This window comes from Oncorhynchus clarkii, chromosome 17 (genome assembly GCF_045791955.1).
Source record: "Oncorhynchus clarkii lewisi isolate Uvic-CL-2024 chromosome 17, UVic_Ocla_1.0, whole genome shotgun sequence".
Taxonomy (NCBI): domain Eukaryota; kingdom Metazoa; phylum Chordata; class Actinopteri; order Salmoniformes; family Salmonidae; genus Oncorhynchus; species Oncorhynchus clarkii.
In genome coordinates, this window is record NC_092163.1 from 26,197,147 (window position 1) to 26,214,604 (window position 17,458).

Consider the following 17,458-nt stretch of genomic DNA (forward strand, 5'->3'; position numbering starts at 1 on the left):
ACATTAAGCATCTCCAATCCAAAATGTATTCTATAAACGGCTTCCTATTTCACAACAAAGCATCCTTCACTCATGCCGCCAAACATACCCTTGTAAAACTGACTATCCTACCGATCATTGACTTCGGCGATGTCATTTACAAAATAGCCTCCAACACTCTACTCATCAAATTGGAAGTAGTTTATCACAGTGCTATCGTTTTTTGTCACCAAAGCCCCAAATATTACCCACTACTGCAACCTGTATGCTCTCGGTGGCTGGCCCTCGCTTCACATTCGTCGCCAAACCCACTGGCTCCAGGTCATCTATAAGTCTTTAAGTCCCTGCCTTATCTCATCTCACTGGTCACCATAGCAGCACCCACCCATAGCACGCGCTCTAGCAGGTATATTTCACTGGCCACCTTTCCTTCCAGTTCTCTGCTGCCAATGACTGGAATGAATTGCAAAAATCTCTGAAGCTGGAGTCTTTTATCTCCCTCACTAACTTTAAGCATCAGCTGTCAGAGCAGCTTACAGAACATTGTACCTGTACACAGCCCATCTTTAAATAGCCTACCCAACTACATCATCCCCATATTGTTATTGTTTTTTTTGTTGCTCCTTTGCACCCCGGTATCTCTAATTGCACATTTATCTTCTGCACATCTATCACTCCAGTGTTTAAATGCTAAATTGTATTTGTTTCACCACTATGGCCTATTTATTGCCGTACCTCCCTAATCTTACTACATTTGCACACACTGTATATAGAAATTTCTACTGTGTTTTTGACTGTACGTTTGTTTTTCCCATGTGTAACTCTGTGTTGTTTGTGTCGCACTGCTTTGCTTTATCTTGGCCAGGTCACAGTTGTAAATGAGAACTTGTTCTCAACTGGCCTACCTGATTAAATAAAGGTGAAATAAAAATTAAAAAAAACGGTAAACTAATATGTCGGCTCAGTCGGAAATTATCTTTACATTTTAACATGGCTCTTCCGCAATACTTTGGTGATACGGATTTAATCTAGCCCCCCATCTAGCGGTCTCTCCTTGTCTGTAGACTGCTTGCCAGCATAAGGAAACAAACAAAAATGTAATTTAGTGATTTGGGTGAACTTGCCCTTTAATCCTGTCAATCACACAAATCTTGCAGTGAGTTCTGAGAAAAAAATCACTTCTTTACCACAAAACCTAGAGAAGGGCCAAAGGATATGTGTGGATTCAACATACCTGCAGGTGTTCAAATCTAGATCAACGGTTTCCACAGTTGTAGGTTTTTGCGCACTCTGTGAAAAACACACACAGAGAGAGAGAGAAATGCGTCATATGACCTCCCCCATAGAGAAACTGTGAAGTCATGGGGTAGAAGCTGCTTTGTGGGGTTATGTTATTGTAACAGCAGATGCTTGAGAATGTTTCAGCAGACAGCGTCATTTATACTTCCTTCATACTGTATCGGTGGTCAAAACTACATCCAACTTTGAGGAAAAGGCTTGTTTTTGGAAGCAGGGAAGCAAACAGTAGTCTAGTCTTTGGTCTGTCTTTGGTAGACAGATGTGGCGAAGTCTGTTACAAGTTGTAAGTGTAGAACAGTAGTGGTCATATAACATTTTTAGCTACATTGGCGGGGCATTGTACCCCTACAATGTAAAGTACTTTGCAACCTAGTGAGGAGGGAAAAAAATACTGTATCATGTAAACGCATGTCATGATCATTATCTTTCAGGTGTCTTGTATGATTACATTGAATTGATATGAGTGTGCCCATCTAAAGTCAAATAGTTATGTATGGACTAGCTTGTTATTGCTTGTGTGGGAATGCTGTGTGGCAATATACTGTATGCCAAGACAAATCTGTCCAATCCATTTGATTCCTTATTGAAAATATGTTTCATTATGGCCTGCCCTGCCTTTACACTGTGGTGCATCGAGACAACAATAGCTGATTTTTCACATGCAATACATAGACATAGGCAAGCGTGTGCTAATTATTGACACATATCTACAGGCTTCTGACGGCTAAGCTGTTGCCTTAATTCAAATGCAATGACACACCAATTTAAAGTGACTTTTATTCGCCTGTAGAACAACCACAAGTTTCATCACAGTGAAAATAGCTCCAATCAAATCACATTTTATTGGTCACATTACACATGGTTAGCAGATGTTATTGCGAGTGTAGCGAAATGCTTGTAAACTTCAGCTGTACTTGTAGTGGTTGAGAGTCGCTTAAACTCGGCACCCAGAACAGAATCTCGCCGTCTAATATTTAAATGTTAAAGTCTGTCACAAGAGACTAAAAGTCACTCTAAACAAAGGTTGGGCATACAGTAGAAGTTACCTTGGTGAACATCTGTCTATTACACAGTGCCAACAAAACACCAGGTCAAAGCAGGAACATCATCCCGGTAAGAAATACAGACAATTTAACTCAGCCACGACCAATCACAAGCACAGTATATGGACTTCAGTCTAAACTGCCCCCAAAAGCCATGAAAGTCTTTGGAAAAAGTGCTTGGCTTTGAGAGAAAGAGAGAGAGCGTGAGACTAAGGAAATGGGTAGCAGGAATGTGGAATTACAACTATTTTTGATTCCTGTCCAGTAACTATTTACATTGCAGTCCACCATCTGTGACATCAGAAGGCAGACTTTATAAATGAATGGACAGAGGCAGGCAGTTTGCTAACACACAGCATTAATGGCACCGCGGCTTTCTTGAGGAGATAGAGCGACAAGAGAGAGCAAGAGAGAACTGGCTAACCCCTGAAGATGGACCAAAGAGATGCTACGCTCCTTGGTTCCCTGCTGTTGTGTATCATCACTCAGGTGAGGGTTGACAAGCTCGAGAATTTCCTTAAGAATTCAAGTCGTCAAACATATTTGATTTGTCAAAGTAAGCTTGTGATATTTTGGGGAAGAAATGGAATTTAATGTTTGAGGGATGTCATGGGATGATGAACTTGTTTGCAGCATAGTGTATGCACTTGTTTTTGGTAAGTGAATAGTATATGGTGGTTCACAAACTGATGCTAAACGTTATCAATAGAAATAAAAAACATCCATATACACTATCAGTGGAGGCTCCTCAGAGGAAGAAGGGGAGGACCATTCTCCTCAGTTAATTTCAGTGAAATAAAAATTGTGAAACAATGAAAAAGTTATCCTTTTTAGATAAAACTATACTAAATATATTCATGTCACCAAATAATTTATTAAAACACACAGTTTTTCAATTAAACTCTACAGTAGCCTCAACAGCACTCTCTGGGGTAGCACCATGGTGTTGCCGGGGTACAGCTAGTTTCTGTCCTCCTCTGGGTACATTGACTTCAATACAAAACCGAGGAGGCACATGGTGCTCACCCCATACCTTAGACTTGCACAGTAATTATGACAACTTCCGGAGAACATCCTCCAAACTATCAGAGCTCTTGCAGCATGAACTGACATGTTGTCCACCCAAACAAAGGATCAGATAATGAATTTAGCACTGAAAGCATAAGCTACAGCTAGTTAGCACTGCAGTGCATAAATTGTGGTGAGTAGTTGACTCAAAGAGAGAGAACGTCAGAAGCAAGAGAGAGAGAGAAAGCTAGCTATATTTTGTTGTATTTTTTTTCACTTTCACTTACTTAGCTAGTGAATGCAGCTAGCTAGTTTAGCCTACTCAAACATCCGGCTCCAACAGAAAGGGATGCTATGTTAGCTACCTGGCTATGGCTATTCAACGTTGAAACTCTTCCAAGTCGAGGTAAGCTTTTGGTTTTATTAATTTATTGCCACCAGGGCCCGAAGGTGTAACTGCTAAACTGCTTGCTGACTATACACTGTACTGCATGATTGAAGCGGGTTTACTAATGCCTTAGTTCTAGTAGCTATGTTGACTATGACGTTAGCTAATATGGTGACAATGATGTAGGCTGTGTGGAGTGGTTAGCGGTTATGGTATGAATGTTTGGCTTGGAAAGGTTTCTTCGCCTGGTCACAGACAGCTGTTGTGTTGTGCACTAAAGTCCACAAGCGAATGGAAAAGGTGAGAGACAGCGCGTAAATGTGAGAAGGAATTATACAATGAACAAAGTGATCATGCTGTTTATATGTGTGCTGCTATGAAAGTGAACTGTATTTCTGGGTGATCAGGAGTGTATTTATTCCACCAATTCAGTTGAAAAACGTTTCTTAAACAAAGGAAATAGAAAGAAACGGGGATAAACAGACTTGAATTTGTCCAATCGAAACTCTTGTTTGCAACTGTTGGACTAATGATTACACCCTAGATAAATTAGATGCAGGCAAGAGTGTACAAGGTGCTATTGAATGTGTCACTGTCTGTCACCTTGATTACAAAAAAAATTCTGTAGACATGTGCACCTGCGCTGTAAACTTTCATTCGTAGGCTAAGTTGTAGCAACCTCATGATGGGTAAAGTATCATGTACATGTGTAGCCTAAACCTGTCGATGTTACATTGAGCTGGGTGAATGGAATATGAATGACAGTCATCCAATATGCTGTAATAGAATTAAGGCCATGCTCATAAAAAATAAGTGTTCTCCCTCATCTTAAACGGCACCGAACACCACTGATACACATCAATTATACACCAATATATACATCAATATTCACATCAATACACTAAAAGCAAAACACAATCATAGAAAACAAACACATTTTTCTGTAAAAAGGTCCTCAATCAGCCTTTAGAATTGCCCTAGAGGCACCAATTCAACCAATTTTAGAGAGCGCTGGAAAAAAACTAAAAGCAGATTTACATAACTCAGTGGAGATTGAAGGGATTTCCAGAGTTAGCCATCCCTGAGACTCTTGTACGTCGATTAGCCAACAATAAGGTAAGGCAGAAGTTTATGCAGGAGGGCTTTAAAAACAAAAAGAGTGCAATGCTTTTGCACTGCAAGAGGGCAGTATTTTACCAGAATTGTCGCAGCAAAATAATCCTGCATCAACAGGATGTGAATGTTTAGTCCATAGTGTTGCTTGATTGGTGGTTAGGCTATTAGCTGAACAAAATTAGGCTACATGAAAAAAGTGCAATACTGTTAATAGTGCTGGGTTTCAGTGAGTGTATTTAAATCACAAAGCTTATCTGCATTTCCTGCAGTGAAAAAAAGTGATCAAATTAAGATTCAACATACATTTAAGTGATGCTATGAATGACCGGCATACGTTTTTTGTGTGTTATATGTGTGCAATATATCCTGTATGATGTTCATGGTTAAAAAATTCCAGGTTAGACGATTCCCTTGCAGCTTATTCCCTGCTGATTCCGGAATACCTCCAATTGGGATTTGGGGAAGCTGTAAGGATTTGAACCCTACAGGTTACACAAACAAATACACACAAAAGTACAGTAACATTTATAGTACAGTCACAGACAAAAAAGCCTTAACCCCTACAGTCAACAAAAGGCTACCGGTGAAAACTGCAGTAGCACACATTTGATCCACAAACGCTACTGCAGTTAATCATCCTACTGTCAACCCACATGTGTTAGGTGTGCTGCCAGCTATGCGGGGGCCCGTGTCACAACTGCCCCAGGCCCGCACCACGCTGCCCTCTGGGGGTGTCCACGGTGCTGGATGGGTGCCGCTGCTGCCAGGTGTGCGCCAGACAGGAGGGCGAAGACTGCACGGAGAGGTTTGTGTGTGACAGCCAGCAGGGCCTGCAGTGTGACTACAGTGCCAGCTACCCCGGTGGTCCTGGAGAGTGTGTCAGTGAGTACAGCACTACCCTGTTAAACTGGTCCCAAGTCTGTTTGTGCTGTCTTGCCAACTGTGAGATATATCTGTTTGTGGTATCTTGCCAACTGTAAGATATATCTGTTTGTGGTATCTTGCCAACTGTAAGATCCAACTACAAGACAGTTGGCAAGACAGCGCAAACAGATCTGGGACCAGGCGACTACTTTGCAGGGTACAAATACTGTACAAAGCCTCAAAACATTTCCATTATGTGATCATGGTAATGATAATAAGAACTCAAATGGAGTGAGATGTAAGAGTATATCCCAGTTTTCATGCACAGCAAATCTTTGACTAAGATGAATGTTGAATGTTCTATTTCATGGCCATAAATAATAGGAAAATAGCCAAGAACTTAAGTTATTTATGATTGGGAATGGCAGCCATGGGTAATAATCCCACAACATCCAGTTGGATACAACAAGTATTGCGACATTGATGTCAAAGGCAGCCATTAGAAGTGTTCAAAAAGTAAAAAAATATATGCACTCTGGATAAGTGTCTGCTAAATGACTCAAATGTTATTTCAGTACACATGTCTTCACCCTAGATTTGACACCACATACAGTGGCAAGAAAAAGTATGTGGACCCTTTGGAAATACCCGGATTTCTGCATAAATTGGTCATAACATTTGATCTGAGCTTCATCCAGGTCACAAGAACAGGCAAACATAGTGTGTTTAAATTAATAACACACAAACAATTATACATTTTCATGTCTAAATTGAACACACTGTGTAAACATTCACAGTGCAGGGTGGGAAAAGTATGTGAACCCTTGGATTTAATAACTGGTTGAGCCTCCATTGGCAGCAATAACCTCAACCAAACGTTTTCTGGAGTTGCGGATAAGACCTGCACAATAGTCAGGAAGAATTTTGGACCATTCCTCTTTACAAAAACGATTCAGTTCAGCAATATTCTTGGGATGTCTGGTGTGAACTGCTCTCTTGAGGTCATGCCACAGCATCACAATCGGGTTGAGATCAGGACTCTGACTAAAACGTGAATACCATTCTTGTTTAGTGTTTTACGTATCGTAGACTTGTCAACAGAGATGTTAGCATGTTCCAGAGATTTCTGTAAGTCTTTAGCTGACACTCTAGGATTCTTCTTAACCTCATTGAGCATTCTGCGCTGTGCTCTTGCAGTCATCTTTGCAGGATGGCTACTCCTAGGGAGAGTATCAACAGTGCTGAACTTTCACCATTTATAGACAATTTGTCTTATTTGACTGATGAACATTAAGGCCTTTAAAGATACTTTTGTAACCCTTTCCAGCTTTATGCAAGTCAACAAGTCTTAATCTTAGGTCTTCTGAAATCTCTTTTGTTCGAGGCATGGTTCACATAAGGCAATGCTTCTTGTGAATAGCAAACTCAAATTTTGTGAGTGTTTTTTATAGGGCAAGGCAGCTCTAACCAACATCTCCAATCTCGTCTCATTGATTGGACTCCAGGTTAGCTGACTCCTGAGTCCAATTAGCTTTTGGAGAAGTCATTAGCCTAGGGGTTTACATACTTTTTCCAACCTACACTGTGAATATTTAAATGATGTATTCAAAATAGACAAGAAAAATACAATAATGTGTATGTCTATTGTTATGACTTAGATGAAGATCAGATCAAATTTGATGACCTATTCATGCAGAAATCCAGGTAATTCCAAAGGGTTCACATACTTTTTCTTGCCACCGTACGTTGTCACAAGCAAAAATTAAAGCAGAACAGATCCACAGATGATGCAATCTCTATTGCACTCCACACTGCCCTTTCCCGCATGGACAAGAGGAACACCTATGTGAGAATGCTATTCATTGACTACAGCTCAGCATTCAACACCATAGTGCCCTCAAAGCTCATCAATAAGCTAAGAACCCTGCGACTAAACACCTCCCTCTGCAACTGGATCCTGGACTTCCTGACGGGTCACCCCCAGGTGGTAAGGCTAGATAACAACACATTCGCCATGCTGATCCTCAACACGGGGGCTCCTCAGCGGTGCATGCTCAGTCCCCTCCTGTACTCCCTGTTTACTCATGACTGCACGGCCAGGCATGACTCCAACACCATCATTAAGTTTGCCGATGACACAACAGTGGTAGTCCTGATCACCGACAACGACAAGACAGCCTATATGGAGTAGGTCAGAGACCTGGCCGTGTGGTGCCAGGACAGCAACCTCTCCCTCATCGTGATCAAGATAAAGGAGATGATTGTAGTCTACAGGAAAAGGAAGACCGAGCACGCCCCCGTTCTCATCGACAGGGCTGTAGTGGAGAAGATTGAGAGCTTTAAGTTCCTTGGTGTCCACATCACCAACAAACTAACATGGTCCAAGCACACTAAGACAGTTGTGAAGAGGGCACAATAAAACCTATACCTAGTCTCCTCAGGAGACTGAAAAGATTTGGCATGGGTACTCCGGTCCTCAAAAGGTTCTACAGCTGCATCATCAAGAGCATTCTGACGGGTTGCATCACTGCCTGATATGGCAACTGATCGGCCTCTGACCGCATGGCACTACAGAGGGTAGTGCGTACCGCCTAATACATCACTGGGGACAAGCTTCCTTCCATCCAGGATCTCTATACCAGGCGGTGTCACAGGAAGGCCCAAATAAATTGTCATATTCTCCAGCCACCCTAGTCATAGACTGTTCTCTCTGCTACCGCACGGCAAGCGGTACCGGGGTGCCAAATCTAGGTCCAAGAAGCTTCTATACAGCTTCTGCCCCAAGCCATAAGACTCCTGAACATCTAATAAAATGGCTACCCAGACTATTTGCATCCCCCCCATTTTACGCCACTACTACTCTCTGTTATTATCCATGCATAATCACTTTAATAACTCTACCTATATGTACATATTACCTCAATAACATCGACTAACTGGTTCCCCCGCACATTGTCTCGGTACCGGTACCCCTTGTATATAGTCTCGCTATTGTTATTTTACTGCTGATCTTTCAGTACTTGTTACTTTTATTTCTTATTATTATTCATATTTTTTAAACTGCATTGTTGGTTAGGGACTTGTAAGTAAGCATTTCACTGTAAAATCTAAACCTGGTGTATTCGGCGCATTGCGAGTAATGCAATGTGATTTGATTTTGTTTTGATCCGCTTCACCTAAAACTCAGCAAAAAAAGAAACATCCCTTTTTCAGGACCCTGTCTTTCTAAGATAATTTGTAAAAATCCAAATAACTTCACAGATCTTCATTGTTAAGGGTTTAAACACTGTTTCCCATGATTGTTCAATGAACCAGAAACAACGAATGAACATGCACCTGTGGAACGGTCGTTAGAGACACTAACAGCTTTCAGACGGTAGGCAATTAAGGTCACAGTTATGAAAACTTAGGACACTAAAGAGGCCTTTCTACTCACTCTGAAAAACATCAAAAGAAAGATGCCCAGGTTCCCTGCTCATCTGCGTGAACGTGCCTGCAGATGTAATGTAATGTCCGTACTGTGAGATGCCTAAGACAGCGCTACAGAGAGACAAGACGGACAGCTGATCGTCCTCGCAGTGGCAGACCACGTGTAACAACACCTACATAGGATCGGTACATCCGAACATCACACCTGCGGGACAGGTACAGGATGGCAACAACAACTGCCCGAGATACACCAGGAACGCACAATCCCTCCATCAGTGCTCAGACTGTCTGCAATAGGCTGAGAGAGGCTGGACTGAGGGCTTGTAGGCCTGTTGTAAGGCTGGTCCTCATCAGACTTTACCGGCAACAGCGTCGCCTTTGGGCATAAACCCACCGTTGCTGGACCAGACAGGACTGGCAAAAAGTGCTCTTCACTGACGAGTCGCGGTTTTGTCTCACCAGGGGTGATGGTCGGATTCATGTTTATCGTAGAAGGACTGAGCATTACACCGAGGCCTGTACTCCGGAGCAGGATCGCTTTGGAGGTGGAGGGTCCGTCATGTTCTGGGGCAGTGTGTCACAGCATCATTGGACTGAGTTTGTTGTCAATGCAGGCAATCTCAATGCTGTGCGTTATAGGGAAGACATCCTCCTCCCTCATGTGGTACCCTTCCTGCAGGCTCATCCTGACATGACCCTCCAGCATGACAATTCCACCAGCCATACTGCTTGTTCTGTGCGTGATTTCCTGCAAGACAGGAATGTCAGTGTTCTGCTATGGCCAGCGAAGAGCCCGGATCTCAATCCCATTGAGCACGTCTGGGACCTGTTGGATCGGAGGGTGAGGGCTAGGGCCATTCCCCTCAGAAATATCTGGAAACTTGCAGGTGCCTTGGTGGAAGAGCAGCAAGAACTGGTGCATTCCATGAGAAGGAGATGGACTGCAGTACTTAATGCAGCTGGTGGCCACACCAGATACTGACTGTTACTTTTGATTTTGACCCCCGCCTTTGTTCAGGGACACATTATTCCATTTCTGTTAGTCACATGTCTATGTCTCAGTTGTTGAATCTTGTTATGTTCATACAAATATTTACACATGGTCCAAGTTTGCTGAAAGTAAACGCAGTTGACAGTGAGAGGACGTTTCTTTTTTTGAGTTTATTTTAAAAAGTTCACTCTCTCACTTCCCCATCTGTCTCCCCATCTATTCCTCTCTCTGTGACCAGGCCAGAACATGCTGGGATGTGAACTGAACGGCATGCGCTTCGAGGAGGGCCAGACATTCCAGCAGTCGTGTGCACAGCTGTGCCACTGCCTGGGTGGCGGGGTGACCTGTGTTCCACTGTGCAGCGATGACCTACAGGTTCCTGCCGCAGCCAACTGCCCCAACCCTCAGCTAGTGCGCCAGCCTGGGAGGTGCTGCAGGGAGTGGGTCTGTGAAAGCCTGGACAACAACATTTACCCAGACACTATGGCTGCAGGTACTGTACTCTATAGGCAAAAATATGAAAAAAATACTGATTAGGAATGATTAATAGTAATACTTTATTTCATTTTTAAAGCGCTTTTCATTTTACAAGAATAATCTCAAAGTGAATAAAAAAAAGATAAAATGGAGAAATAGTAAAAAAAACTAAAAAGAATATAATTTGGAAAGTATTCAGACCCCTTGACTTTTTTTCCCCCTCATCAGTTTAATCACAATTCCCCATAATGACAAAGCAAAAACATACAAAAAACATCCCCCGGAAATATCACATTTACATAAGTATTCAGACCCTTTACTCAGTACATTGTTGAAGCACGTTTTGGTCAGGGAGGTGACCAAGAACCCAATGGTCACTCTGACAGAGCTCCAGAGTTCCTCTGTGGAGATGGGAGAACCTTACAGAAGGACAACCATCTCTGCAGCACTCCACCAATCAGGCCTTTATGGTAGAGGGGCCAGATGGAAGCCAATCCTCAGTAAAAAGCATGACAGCCTGGTTGGATTTTGCCAAAAGGCACCTAAAGGACTATCAGACCATGAGAAACAAGATTCTCTGATCTGATGAAACTAAGATGGAACTCTTTGGCCTGAATGCCAAGCTTCACCCCAGGTGGACACCTGGCACCATCCCTACGGTGAAGCATGGTGGTGGCAGCATCATACTGTGGGGATGTTTTTCAGCAGGAGGGACTGGGAGACTCATCAGGATTGAGTGAAAGATGAATGGAGCAATATACAGAGAGATCCTTGATGAAAACCTGTTTCAGAGCGCTCAGGACCTCAGACTGGGGTGAAGGTTCCCCTTCCAACAGGACAATGGGACTTAGCACAGCCAAGACAATGCAGGAGTGGTTTCGGGACAAGTCTCTGAATGTCCTTGAGTGGCCCAGGCAGAGCCCTGACTTGAACCGATCTAATATCTCTGGAGAGACCTGAAAATAGCTGTGCAGCAATGCTCCCCATCCAACCTGACGGAGCTTGAGAGGATCTACAGAGAAGAATGAGAAAACTCTCCAAATACAGGAGTGCCAGGCTTGTAACTCCATACCCAAGAAGGCTCAAGGCTGTAATCACTGCCAAAGGTACTTTGACAAAGTACCAAGTAAAGGGTCTGAATACTTATGTAAATGTGATATTTCATTTTTTAATAAAAAAAAAAATTATTTGCAAAAATTTCTAAAAACCTGTTTTGCTTTGTCATTATGGGATATTGTGTGTTGATGAGGGGAAAAAAGGATTTGATAAATTTCAGAACAAGACTGCAACGTATCAAAATGTGTAAAAAGTCAAGGGGTCTGAATACTTTCCGAAGGCACTGTATATATGAAATTTGTCCTAAAGACGCGAAATGTCTTGCAATGTGAGATTGAGTTGCCAATATGTGCAATCAATTTCCAAGATGCTGGGCTCATTCACTCGTGACAATTGCGACATTCCCTTGACATTGTGGTGTCCTATAAATCATGATTTGGTTAAATTAGGACACAACAATTAAATTAAATTACATTTAAAATTAGGACACAACAACCTTAAGGGTTAAGTCGAGGCATAACATTTTGAATGCCTCACACGGGAATGCCTCACACCCTTGCAAGCAACTCTTCTTCAACCCTGCTCGCCTCGCATGGACAAATTCCACAACGCCTCCCAACTGCATACTGTAACTACCTTGTGCAAACATTTTGAAAGGAAAGCTAAAGTTGGCAATCAAGCTGAACTTTCCATTGACTGTCCATTTTGTTTACAAGAACAATATTTTAAAAAACTTTACAGGTTGTCAAAGTGTAATGTTTTTTTTGCATCTACAGTTAATCTGCAGGAGACATTTAAAAGAAAGTGGTCCCAAAATAAAATGTATTTTTCTTTCATTTTCTTTTACTTTTCTTTTAAATATTTAAAGGGATACTTTGGGATTCTGGCAATGATGCCTTTTATCTACTTCCCCAGAGAGATGAACTGGGGAGATGAACTCCAGAGAGATGAACTCTTATTTTTAAGTTGATGTGTCCAGTATGGTAGTTTCACGATCCAATGCAAACTAGCATTAGCGCTGGAAGTCTATGACTGGAAGTCTATTGGTATCTGCTAGCATGCCAGTCATTGCGCTACTGGTAGTTAGCATTGGCTCTTGAAACTACTTTTAACTTCCTTCATACTGGACACATAAAAATGGTATCTACAAATTCATCTGACTCTGGGGAAGTGGATAAATGGCATAATTGCCAAAGTCCCAAAGAATTCCTTTAACTACAAATGGATCATTTTGAGTTGCACATCACAGTAACAAAATAGAGAATCCCTTGGATCCCTTGGTCAAAATGTGGAAAATATGTAGCAACAATTTGGTGTGACGTTAAAGTCTTGAAGTAACTTAGGTGCTGCAGTGCGATTTACTGCTTGTTTGCCAGGATAAAACATCTTCAAGGCACAACACAGAGGAATTAGGATGTATCACTGATCTTTAATAAGCTTTATGTATCGGCCTCACAGCCTTCGTCAGAGCTTTGATACTATCAAGAGCAGTATTTGTTCAACTATTGCCTTTTTGACAAAAGGGTGCAGTTTAATTGAACCTGCATGGCAGTGTTTACACAGGTCAATTCAGAGGGCAAAATAACATCATGGAATCGTTTTTAATACTATTAATAACAGGTAGACTATTGTTTTGGAGTAACCCTTTAATTGATGCACTCCTTATACCTTCATGAAATACCAGCTTTATGAATGTTACAGTATCATTAAAAAAACGTTCTTAATAACAACGTTCTTAACACATGTTATGAATGGTTTCATTAATGTTTTATGAATGTTACAGTATCATTAAAAAAAACGTTCTTAATAACAACGTTCTTAACACATGTTATGAATGATTTCATTCATGTTTTATGAATGTTACAGTATCATTAAAAAAAACGTTCTTAATAACAACGTTCTTAACACATGTTATGAATGATTTCATTCATGTTTTATGAATGTTACAGTATCATTAAAAAAAATGTTCTTAATAACAACGTTCTTAACACATGTTATGAATGGTTTCATTAATGTTTTATGAATGTTACAGTATCATTAAAAAAAACGTTCTTAATAACAACGTTCTTAACACATGTTATGAATGATTTCATTAATGTTTTATGAATGTTACAGTATCATTAAAAAAAACGTTCTTAATAACAACGTTCTTAACACATGTTATGAATAGTTTCATTAATGTTTTATGAATGTTACAGTATCATTAAAAAAAACGTTCTTAATAACAACGTTCTTAACACATGTTATGAATAGTTTCATTAATGTTTTATGAATGCCTTGTACGGATACCCTCTTCAAGTAAAGTGTTACCCTTTTTTGTAGCCAACCTGTCGATGCTTCAACTGAAGACATGTGTGTGCAAGGAGTAGTTACATCATACAAATAGGCAGTATGTATTGAATCCAGAAGTCACCTATATTTAGGCATTTAAAACCACAATATTCATATTTAATGGACAAGAAATGCACATAACATTTCCTTTGTGTGTAATAGCATAGCCATATCAATATCCTCACATAACAAACCCAATGAGTATGCAAATGGACTAACAGCTTCACATTGCCCTTGTCTTTCAACACTACCCAGTGGAGAAACCACCAGAGAGGGAGAGGGTGCGTCACGGGTTTCGTGGTGATGGTGGTGGGGCTCAGTCTCAGGGCCAGGGCCTGAACTCCAACTGCATTGAGCAGAGCACAGACTGGAGCCCCTGCTCCAGCAGCTGTGGCCCAGGTGTCTCCACCCGCAGCTCAAACAAGAACTGGGCCTGCCGCCTGCAGACCCAAACCAGACTGTGCCAACTCAGGCCATGCCAGGCCACTGCCGTGCCTCGCAGCAGGTCGCATGTGGTGAGTGGGAGCAGCGGTCTCCGCTTTTCTTTACCTCAAACACTCTCAAACACTTTGCAAATACTCTTACTGCTGTCTGGCCATTTTGTTTTCGAGGTTAGTTGAGGTAGAATGGATTGCCACTTGTGGTGGGTGGACAGTTTGGCCATTAGAAATGTTTTGCTTTCATTGTTGGCAAATGGGATGAATTACTTGATATAATTTATATTGTACCTTTACTTAGATACAGCATTGACCATAAATTGACCATAAAGGTGTGCCATCAGAAGAACTGCATCATGAAGAATTGTATGGAGAGTTGTCCTAATGTCCTAATATAATAATATTTCAAAGTCCATGTTGATAAACTAAAAGTTGAAGTAAGAGATAATTTAAAATCATTCAATGTTTTAAATTGAAGTCCACTGTTATGTGTATTGCAGGGAACTGGTGCCTGCGATAGTAGCTTCAGGTCTCCCGTGCCCATTCATCTGGAGCACCAGGGCTGTTTGAGCACGTGGGCCTACAGGTTACGGTTCTGTGGCCTGCAGTGTCTGGAAGGCCGCTGCTGCAGCCCCTACCACACCAGGACTGTCAACATGGCCTTCCGCTGCCCCCAGGGCAGGATGATCCACCAGCAGGTGATGATGATTGAGTCCTGCTCCTGCCACCACTACAATTGTCCCCAGTCCCCATTCACAGCCTACAGGAGAGCCATTCACCGGCTTTAGAGTATAGGACCGTGGAGAGTGAAATAGCCCCAAAGCCAGAGATGGGCAGGCCCTGTCAGTAAAGATACTGGACAATGACATACGAATAGGAATTGAAGAGTAGGGTAGGATTCAATCAAACTTGCACTGTGGGAAAAAACACATGGTTCATGCGCTGTTGAAAAAGCACCATTAGTTTAACCCAGTAAATATAGTCAACTGCTTTGCATTGCTTAGAATATGTGTAATAACAGTGTTAACAATTTCCGCAGTGCAGGTTTGATTGAATTTCATCCTCTATTTGATTTTGAATATTGATTAGGGCCATTTAATTTAAATGAATACCTCCATCATCAAGATTCTTAGAAAAGGTGTCTGTGTGTGAGAGAGAGAGAGAGAGAGAGAGAACGAGAGAGATAAAAAGAGGGAGAGAGAGAGAGAGAGGATGAGTGACGTGTTGATTGAGTGATGCATGGTGGTGGATGGAGGTGGAGGCCTATAGCGGCCGTTTCGGTTACCTCAAAGTAAATATGGAACTGAATGTAGAGTAGGAAGTTACTGTAAGTAAAAATAGGTTGGTGTCAACTCCAAGTGACCTTCATGCGCAAGCTTAGCTGTCAGTCATAATTTCTATAAACTGTTAAGTATTATGTTATCAGTCAAATACTTTTTTCAGTAATATTGTTATTACGCTATGTTACAATGAGGATAAAGACACCTGAATTACTGTCTTGTAGATTGGTATGGTTAATAATTAAAACGTCATCAATGAAATATTTAAATTCTCACATTCATGCCTTAAAAGCCTATTCACACTGGGAACACACTGGTTGAATCAACATTGTTTCAATGTCATTTGTCAACCTATTGTGACCTGGACTCTACATAGAAAATACATTTGGATTAGTAAAAAGTAATCAACCAAGAACTATTTTCATTTTATTTCAACCAGCATTGTAAACATTAAAAATTAGAGTAAAACTTAAACTTAAATACAACGACTTAACCTGACTCCAGTCTAATTTCAACATAATCATCAGAACTATGTAAACAAATTGTGTCGAAAATTCCACATAAAAAATATTTTTCATCCTATGCTCATGCATTCGGAAAGTATTCAGAGCCCAAGGGGTCTGAATATAGTATGCAAAGCTGTCATCAAGGCAAAGTGTGGCTACTTTGAAGAATCTAAAATCTATATATTTTTTAACACTTTTTTGGTTACTACATGATTCCAAATGTGTTATTTCATAGTTTTGATGTCTTCGCTATTATTTTACATTGTATAAAATATGAGTAAGTGTTTCCAAACTTTTGATTGGTACTGTAAGTACTCAGTACTTTGTTAAAGCACCTTTGGCAGCGATTACAGCCCAAGTCTTCTTGGGTATGACGCTACAAGCTTGGCACACCTGTATTTGGGGAGTTTCTCCCATTCTTCTCTACGGATACTCTCAATCTCTATCAGGTTGGATGGGGAGCATCACAGGACAGCTTTTTTCAGGTCTCTCCAGCGATGTTTGATCGGGTTCAAGTCCGGGCTCTGGCTGGGCAAATCAAGGACATTCAGACTCTTGTCCTGAAGCCACTCCTGCATTGTCTTGGCTGTTTGAACCTTCGCGCCAGTCTGAAGTCCTGAGCGCTCTGGAGAAGGTTTTCATCAAGGATCCCTCTGTACTTTGTTCCATTCATCTTCCTCTCGACCCTGTCTCCCAGTCCCTGCCGCTTAAAAACATCCCCACAGCATGATGCTGCCACCACCACGCTTGGTGGAGTGCTGCAGAGATGGTTGTCCTTCTGGAATGTTCTCCCATCTCCACAGACAAACTCTGGAGCTCTGTAAGAGTGACTATCACGTTCTTGGTGTAACGGTTTTCCTCCTCCTCTTCGTCTGAGGAGGAGAAGCGAGAAGGATCGGAGGACCAAGATGCGGCGTGGTAAGTGTTAATGATGTTTATTTTAAAGACAAACTGAACACTAAAATACAAAAACAATAAACGTAACGTGAATAACCGAAACCGAAAACAGTACCGTGTGGTGAACAAACACAGACACAGAAACAAACACCCACAAACAAACAGTGAAACCCAGGCTACATAAGTATGATTCTCAATCAGACACAACTAATGACACCTGCCTCTGATTGAGAACCATGCTATTCCAAAACATAGAAATCCCAAAATCATAGAAAAACAAACATAGACTGCCCACCCCAGCTCACGCCCTGACCATACTAAATAACGACAAAACAAAGGAAATAAAGGTCAGAACGT

At 41.5% G+C, this 17,458-nt stretch overlaps 1 protein-coding gene across 1 annotated transcript; it reads left to right on the plus strand.

Moving 5' to 3' along the window:
* Positions 1-2,683: 2,683 nt before the first annotated feature.
* Positions 2,684-15,206, plus strand: LOC139369380 (CCN family member 5-like; the record flags this gene model as incomplete). The annotated part of the gene is given in 6 exon segments (XM_071108660.1): positions 2,684-2,716; positions 2,718-2,810; positions 5,496-5,715; positions 10,356-10,613; positions 14,231-14,496; positions 14,919-15,206. Coding segments are annotated over 6 exon segments (1,158 nt in total), but the record flags the coding sequence as incomplete, so codon positions are not given.
* Positions 15,207-17,458: the final 2,252 nt, after the last annotated feature.